At 35.8% G+C, this 9,252-nt stretch overlaps 1 protein-coding gene across 1 annotated transcript in view; it reads right to left on the reverse strand.

Moving 5' to 3' along the window:
• The window catches only part of LOC149546834 (protein ABA AND ROS SENSITIVE 1-like), a 98,046-nt gene extending 89,081 nt beyond the window's left edge, over positions 1-8,965 (reverse strand). Inside the window, exons 1-2 of the mRNA XM_089791379.1 lie at positions 8,663-8,965; positions 8,450-8,549 (exon numbers count right to left, since the gene is read on the reverse strand). Coding sequence (XP_089647505.1) covers positions 8,450-8,549; positions 8,663-8,745 — 183 coding nt within the window. The 5' untranslated portion in view covers positions 8,746-8,965. The remainder of the gene's footprint in view (positions 1-8,449; positions 8,550-8,662) is intronic.
• Between the last annotated feature and the right edge of the window lie 287 nt (positions 8,966-9,252).

The raw sequence follows: 9,252 nt of genomic DNA on the forward strand, positions 1-9,252 counted from the left end.
AATGAACATAAAATATAATTTTATCTAAATTCTGGCTCAGCTTCAATATGGTGGTCTTTTAATTATCATGTAAATAAACCTACACTTGTTAGCATGTTAGAAAACAAATCATTTAACAATGAATGTAAAGGTTGAAGCAAATAATCGTATATAAGATTAAAATCGTGGAATAGAATGAGTTTGGTTGAAATAAGACCTGATAGATCAAGCAGGGTTTAGGATTTCCTTTACAAAGTATTCTTTGATTTTTGGCTTGATTCAATTAGTAATGGAAGGATATTTATAGTAATAGCAGACAATATTAGCCCAGTTCTGAGTTTTTCTCTTTCATATGTTATCTGATGTACATGGAATAATGCACAAGATGGGATAATCATATATTGCGTGTAGCGAACAGGATAAGGTCTTTGTTTAGTTTGGTTAGCCTCCTTAAGAGGGTAAGCATAGCCCAATACAAAGCAGTCTTTGTTTCAATTAATCAAAAGGATAATGACCAAGTATTAATATTTAGATAACCCAAAATCACAAGCAAAATGCTATACAGAATTTCCAAAAATACTAGTATCAAATAATCATTAGATTTTATGGAATCAAGTGTCATGGTTCTTGCTATCTGCGGCCTTAATAAGCATTAATGTTTGGCTTTCCTTAACAGGACCGACGATCAACTCAAATAATGAACTCTAATTAGCAAGAATTAACCAAATCTTGGTAATGCCTGCTACCAAATTTTTGATTTGGTGTATAATACCTAATTAACAATAAATGATCAGAAGGGATCTGGTATTTATAGGAATGTTGATTAAAAACAAATAAAGGGCTCTTCAAGATAACTATTTATAATCTATCTGTTTATAGCCGAAAATTGTTAACAAAGCTATTGCTCACCTTTATAAACATTCATCATATTGATATGGACCATTTTTTACAAGGGTAAAGGCATACAGAGGTCTCTCTGGAAGTGGCAAGTGCACAGAAGATGGTGTAAATCAGCACATGAGCAAAACTCTTGATCTACCACTAGTTAAGGAAAGTAATCACTAGTATTGAACATAAAACAAGAATGAGAATCCTAAACTGGAAAATATTTTGAATCTCGGGATCCCTAACTCACAAGATTGAATAGGACAAATAAGTAATAATGGAACTCAAAAAGTAAACATGTTTACAAGGATAATAATTCATTTTACTGATGGCCTTATTTAATTACTAAGATATTGATCCCGTGCTCAAAACTTAGTCTCTCAAAATTGCATAACTCAATTTGAGATCTATCCCCTTTCAGTGCTCTTAGTATTCTATAGAATTCTCTCTATTCGTTATCTCTAGTTGGTTATCTCTCCGTAAGAAACGGAGTCTTTTCTTTGCCAGTGGTCTCTCAAACAAAAATGTCAATCTTAGGTCTTACTGTGTTAGTGATAGGTTTTATAAATTTATACGGCATACATTTAGAGTTAGAAGTATGCTCTTTTTATCCTTCTTCATAAATGAATAGGTAAGGAATTTTATCTGATTATGTTATTGGGTCGAGTCTCTCTTAGCTTCACTCACCAAGCATAAAATAACTCATTTTTAAAGGATGAAATTAATAATAATGTTACTTATTTTTTAAAAGACAAGAATCTTTAAATTTAATAGAAATATGACCTGTAAACAGAATGCAACTTAACCTTAAATCATTTCATGAGTGATAATACAACAAGATCTTTCATGGTTTTGTGGCTAATGCATATTAGTTTTAAAAGGCTGAATCGATTACCGGGAAGTCAACCAACACTTAAATGGTTGACTGTTCATTTCAATTTGTCAAGCTTTTACTAATTAAGTAGATAGTACTAAGGTATTGTTGGATTAAATAAATGGAAGTTATTAAGGGATTTCAATTATTAACTTTCCAAAATCATACCGGTTAGATCTAACATGATCTTGGCCAAGAAGCAGTGTATGCAGGCTAAATACAATAGGCAAAAAAGCAAGAAGACAAAACAGCAAGGACATCTACTAATATGGCAAGACAATAAAGTCTGCAAAGAGCAAGCTGAAATAAAAATATGTAAAATGAGGAAAATTCTCAAAATACCAAAACTTTGTAAAAAGGGGAATGGCTGTAAGATGCCCAATGATACAGTTTTCTCAAGATGCAAGTTCCAGCAGTTGTTATTATTTATTACTAACCACACACCATTCTAATAAGCATGTATCAGATAAAATTTATCAATTTACTTTGATCAATCCCACAGTTCAGATGAAATTCATATTTCATAATTGACAGGGAATTTGTATCTGTAAATTCCAAATTCTTCAATGAATATGCCAGATGGCAACCGCAATGACAATATGAATATACTAATTTGACTTCTCAGGACGGATATGAATCTTACAGAACATTATGTACACCATTTGTATTTAGTAATTTGAATACTTTACAATTTGAATATTGTATGAGTATCAGAAATACCTTCAATTGTATCCTCCGTGATCGGATTCATTGCAAGGTCGTTGTGGTTCCAATGTCTTTAACTTGAAATGAACTCCACTCTATGCATGATGTTAGGATAGGCTGGAATGCTCCAGAAACTTCCTTCTACAGATACCATACAGCATGTTTGTTCCATGGCAACTTTTCCCGTCATGCTCCAACTCAGGTCTCCTTCCCGTCAGACACACGATCTTCCCATGACAATATTTGGCAGCAATTATGTTACTACTATCACACAAACAATCTCCATATTCCAGCAAGCTTTAGCATTTGTTTTCATCTGTCGGCAAACAATCTTCCTCGCACACCTGCATCAAGCCTTCTCTATATACTCCAAAAAGTTAGGCTTTGGTCACAACCTGACAAAGTCAATGATTTATTCTCTATAACTATCCAATAGGCCAACCTATGTTGACGAAAGGATGTCTTATTTATTTCTCAAAAGATCACTTCTTCCGATTCATGTTCGTTTCCAACTCCAATGATTGATTTCAAACTCCTTGCTTCGATGTTTCGTGCAGTCTCAACTTGTTGCTTTTAAAGGTGCAATTCCATCATTCCTGTGTGCAACTGAATTCTGGGAACCACTTATTTGTTTATTTAACGATAATTTTTATGAAATAGTTTCAGATATTATTAATTATTTTATATTAATTCATTAAGAATTGGAACTAATATAGAATAATTAATATAATATATGTTTACTTTATTTCAATATGATATTTCTAAAGGTATATTACAAATCTCCCCTTCCCCATGTTGCTTGCCCACAAGCAACTGCAAATTTGGATGTTGTAGTATCTATTCACCCTCCCATGTAGCATCATCAAGTGGCAAATTCTTCCACTGTATTAGATATTCCCTGATGGATCAATTACACAAATGCTTTTCACGTATAGCCAAAATCTTTTCAAGTATAGTTTCCAATTTCCCTTCAAAATCCAAGGGTGGTAAATCTTCTGACATCATCACTTGTTTACACAACGCCTTCTTAAGGCAAGAGACATGGAAAATGTTATGTATGTGACTGCCCTCCGGTAGGTTTAGTTCATAAGCAACTACACCAATTTTTCGAATAATCTAGTAAGGCCCATAGAAACGGGCTTCAATTTTTCAGCTCTGATGCGTTTGAGTGAAGATTGCCGATAGGGCTGTAATCTGAGATACACCAATTCACCTTCATCAAAACTGCGCTCAGTACGTTTCTTGTTTGCATAGATCTTTTGTTGATTCTGCGCAGACTGTAAAATGTTGAGGGCTTTTAAAATATCTTGACTTTCCTAAAGCCAGTTCTAAGCTTTGGGTACATTACTATTGTCAAAAGCAATATCAACAAAAGATACTGCATCATATCCATACAAAGCCTTGAATGGAGTCATACCAATAGACATATGATATGTCATGTTGTAACAATATTCCCCTAAATATAACCACTTGATCCAAGCTTTTTGATGCCCAACCACATAGTTGCAAAGGCGATCTTCAACCCATTTGTTCACAATCTTTGTTTGCGGATGGTTCTAGTGCTATGATTCAATTTCGTACCTGTTAACTTGAATAATTATTCCCAGAAAATGCTCAAAAATCTACTATCTCTGTCACTTATGATGTTCTTGGGCAAACCTTGTAAACAGAATACCTCCTTGAAAAATAATTCAGCGACCTAAACTGCAGTAACTCTATAGTGATAGCAAAGAAATGTGCGAATTTCGTCAGTCGATCAATCACAACAAAAATACAATCTTTACCTTGTATTCGGGGCAAACCGGTAATGAAATCCATAGAAATACTTTCCCATTTTTGTTCTAGAATGGGTAAAGGTTGAAGTAGTCCTATTGGATAAGAATGCTCAGTTTTATTTTGCTGGCATGTGATACATTCTTTCACATATTGTAATACATCATTTTTTAGCCCTTTCCATGTGAACCGTTCACGTATTTGCCTCTAAGTTTTGAAATGACTAGGATGTCCTGTCAAAGGTAAATCATGAAGTGTCTGCATAATCTTCAATTTCAATTTAGATCCTGGTACAAGGAAAATTCTATCTTTATAATAAATGATCTCATTTATAACCTGGTATCTGTCATCCTGAATATTCCCATCCAAAAAGTCACATGCAAATGTATTTTTAGAATATTCTACTAATAGCAGAGATTTCCAATCAGTTGTTACTCCTGAGATAGCATTTATTTCAGGTTTCCTGGATAATGCATCAGCAACAACATTGTTCTTACCTTTTAACATATTCAATTTCAAGATCATAAGCTTGGATCTTGTTGATCCACATCTGTTGCCTATCATTCAAATCTTTCTGGCTCAAGAAATATTCCAAACTGTTATTATGATCAGTTCTAACCACAAACCTACCACCCACCAAATATTGTCGAAATTTAGCCAGAGCATGCATAATTGCCAACATTTCCTTATCATATATTGAATACAATCGTTCAGCACTATTGAGTTTCCTACTTTCATAAGCAATAGGGTGGTTACAAAGGAAGGAAAGAAGACCACAATGTCTATGACACGTGGGTAAAAGCATTAAAGGTTTGGCAATGTACGGATGGAACTATTGCAGTTATTCAAAGTACAGGTCACCAGGACAGAACAGAGCCAATGGAAGAATAAAGGCATTTGGATTAAGGAATTGTTTTAGTTCACCAAAACAATTACTTGACAATGTTGGGAGGACATCCTAGCTGTTAACCCCACACATGGAAAAAGTTAATTCAAAAGATTTAGCAAAGTATCAAGCAGCAATACCGACAGGATGAAAGAATCTGGTCTAAAGGAAGACCATTTTGTTAAGCAAAGTGTGGCATTGTATTGTAGTAATAGAATGTTTGAATGCGCACTCTATATGATCGGTATAGATGCAAATTTATGCTAGTACAAAGCAGTACCGTTGCATGATCAGTTTTGAAGAAGGAACTAAAAGGCAAATCAGATATTGAAGATAGCACTCTATAAGGGTTTTTGTATCTATCTCTATTGATAGCATTGTAAAGTTGTATTTGCATGTTTGAGCAGTGGACTCTTCTTGCACACTTTGGTATTGTAATACCAACTCCTAACAGGGGTGAACCTTCTAACAAGGAAAGATACACTATACGGATGTAAAAGAATTCTAACAAGGTCCATATCTTTCACAAGATACTTTTGATTAATGGATCATTTTATGGGTACCATCCCCACCGGGGTTTTCCCTTGGCCAGGGTTTCCCTAGTTAACAAATAATGGTGTTATGAGTTGCATTGTGTTATGGTTATGTTTACTTGTCAGTTTGATTATATATGCAAGTTTAAAGATTGTTAATAATATCCATAGTTGGGCAAAAGTTTGTGGAACATTGATTCACCCCCCCTCTCAATATTCCCTATTTCGAACAACTCCCAGCTGATTGTTTGAGGCATCGTGAGAGGAGAAATGGAGACTTGGTATCTAAATAAGTACATCAAGCAAATTAGGTGCCTTCTAAATGATATTGAAGATTTTCGAGTCGCCCATGTCCTAAGGGAGGCCAATGATGTAGCAAACACATTGTCCAAGCTTGGGGTAAGTACAGTCGATTTGACACTCTTCAAAGATTTCAAAGATATTGCTCCATGTGAGCTGGATTTTCCCTTATGCTAAGGCCGCCTTAATATCATCCCGTATTCAAGCAATGGAGGGTATGTCATCACCTCATGAGTACCCGCAATTGTGCTACGTGTGATCGGCCACAACTTCCATAAGCATTACGGAGAAATCATTGATTAATCCCCCTTCTTGAGGCTTCGAATGCAGCTTTTTTAAGCCAGGTTCTCTTGCTATTTTATCCATTTACTATTGAGAATTGCATTGGTGGGCACATTTGAATATGGATGCTAACTTCTCATTGAGCACGACTAGTCAGATCCCAACTTATGAGGGTTCAATTTCTGCAAAACGGCTTCAACATGTGTTCATGCATAACGATGAGCCTTTTTGTGAAGCCATGAAATTAATTTTTAGGGAGGAGCTGATCGGAGGTTGAGAAAGAATCTCAACATTTCTTCATTATTTTGGGCATTTGCTTTGATGGTCACAGATTATAAGTCGGAGGCCCTGAGTGTGGCTCGAGCATGCATTGAACCAAAGTGGGGAGTGGGTCTTGCTGATATCATCATCGGGGAAGAATTAGGGGTCGGGATTCACATGGAGGATTGCCCGTGAAAACTGATTGGGAGTGGCTCAGGGGAGTTGCAACCCCTGTTGGTCTGGTCCTGCAACACCCTAGAGGAGGTGCACATGTCGCTGGCCCAGTAGGGATGGCACAAATTGGGTCTCTTTCTACAGGCCATTGAAATTGAGTGTGCTCTGGTTGGTGGTTGAATGGTACGGTTGAGAAAACGGAACTCGAAGCCTATCAAATCCACTGCCTCACTGGATGAGTGGGGGAGGCCCTTAGTTCATCGGCAGATTCTTCCAAAACAAGTGAGGCAAGGTGAGCGTTAGAATGCTAATGTGGGTGCTTGTTCAAGGGGGGTTTTGGGTGTGGCTCATATTAGCATGCTTGTACAGCGACAGATGGTGGAGCTAAATGTTATGGGTGGCGCTACTTCTGTGGAGACTGTATCGGGGGTGGATATCTCTTTGCTTCTTGACCGGGAAGAAATTCCCAAGGTGCTTTATCGGCAGGGTACTGATGCACGCAATGGAGCTCGCAGAGGTCAATCAATGGGGGCATCAACCAATGCCATCCCCAATTTCACCCGTGAGGAAGCTACTAACTAGTTCAAGTGAACCAGTCATCCTTGCTTCGGGTTGCGTATCTGCTAGGTGCTTTTTGCAATGTTTCTATTTGATCACTTTTTGTGGTTGGTGATCATTTCATGCTAGCTCTTTGTGGGCAGGTTGCTAGTGAGGATGTGTAGGTCTTGGACATTTTACTCTAAATGCCCATGAAGGGGCTCCTTTGATGTAATGAACTTTTCGATATTAATAGAGATACTCTTATTACAGATCAAAAAAATATATTGTTCTAATACTCTCTAATTTTCAGGGTTCTGAACACGTGCAAATATTGTTCTAATAATATTTAATTCTCAAGGCTCTGAACACTCCCTTGTAATACCAGAATTTGTACGATATTTCAAACAATTGTTTGAAAAGAAAAAGTTATTCATCATTCAACTGTTATACCTGGGATTTTAGAACTTCTGAAGCTGCTTAGAATAGTTGTTATTTCCCTCATGCAAATGTAGAAGTTGGTACTTGATTCCGTCCAATCTTCTCATTGTATCTTTTTATTATTTATATCTGCAGTTTTCTCTCTTAGACTGCTACCATTTTATGTATTTCAGCTTTGTTCAATATAAATAAAAAGTTATTCTATAAAATTTTCATATTCTGTCATCTGATTGATTAGATAGTCTATAGTACATTGTCTGCAGACGAAGCAGCAGCATCTATGCAACCCGATTATTTATATCTCGCATGATAATTTATTTACATTTAAAAATTACAGAACTGTTGTTTTTATTTAGTTAACAAATATCAATAAACTGTCATGTCAGGTAGAAATAATTGGCTGCATAGGAGTCGAAAGGGGTGTGATAATGGCATTGGGTACAGTCATGCTAATGACGACCAACCATGGCGATGCCCTGGTGCAGATCTAAAATTCAGCCCATTAATACATCATTACCTCAGGATTTGAGGCGTGTCTGTGTCCACAATTGCATGTGATATGTTAGGTGCGTATCTTAAGAGATTGACGGAAAAAAATAGCACACATAATGAATTTTGTCTATTTTGGCATAACCGCATGCAGTTAATGTTTTAAAAGAGTAAAGCAACATTAATTGACATGGGACGTAAGTGCGCCCCATTTTCTAAAATGAATTGTCCCAAAAATACCCAAATCTTCCAGTGTGTCAAGGTAAACGTTTGAATTTTACTGCACCACGTTTCTCCGAAAGAAAAGGGTTTAAAGTGATTGGTGCATACCTCTTTGTGCTTACGTGAACCCAGGTGGGCGGGCCATAGAGGTTCCGATTTTATAATAACATTGCAGACCCTGCACACTGCCTGGTCAAGCTCATTATACCTGCAATCATAAAAAAAATGTATCTGAGCTTACATTCATCAATTTGTACAAAATACAAACCCTAATAAACCAGAGGGTTTCTAAACCTGAAAGCTAAAGCAATAATTATTTACCTTACAAGAGGAGAATCAATCCGCTTCTCTCCTTTTTCTTTCTTTTTTTCTCTGAACATGGCTTTTCTGCTTTTCGCGTCCATCGTGCAAATTTTATCCTGCAATGTTTCTAATTCACGGGCTACTCTGATCCTTCTTTACACGATGCACGTCTTGAATGATTTATTTTGCAATTCAGGTTCCAAATTGTGGCTTTAGTATGCACTGGAAACGCATTGCGGACTAAAAAGTTGAAGTTACTTGACAGTATGGCCACCTGACTCCCCTTGGGCATAAATGGTTCCAAATTTAATTAAATCCCATGAAACGCAGGCCTGGAAATTGATGGCCGTATAACGGTAAATTTACAGTTAAATTTCATAAGAAACGTCATAATAAATTTACAGTTAAATTTATAGGAAAAATATAATACTTCTAATATAGATATATCATTATAACTCGAATTAATAATAAATAAATAATACTATTATGTAATTGCTAACACATATTTTATATTATTTATTATATATTTATATTTATATTTTTTTAACATAATTCATTTAATTAGTAATTAAAATCATTTTTTTCTATAAAGCATATGATTTTAGAAA

This window comes from Cupressus sempervirens, chromosome 7 (genome assembly GCF_028749045.1).
Source record: "Cupressus sempervirens isolate cs-2001-9-10 chromosome 7, ASM2874904v1, whole genome shotgun sequence".
In the NCBI taxonomy this organism is placed as follows: domain Eukaryota; kingdom Viridiplantae; phylum Streptophyta; class Pinopsida; order Cupressales; family Cupressaceae; genus Cupressus; species Cupressus sempervirens.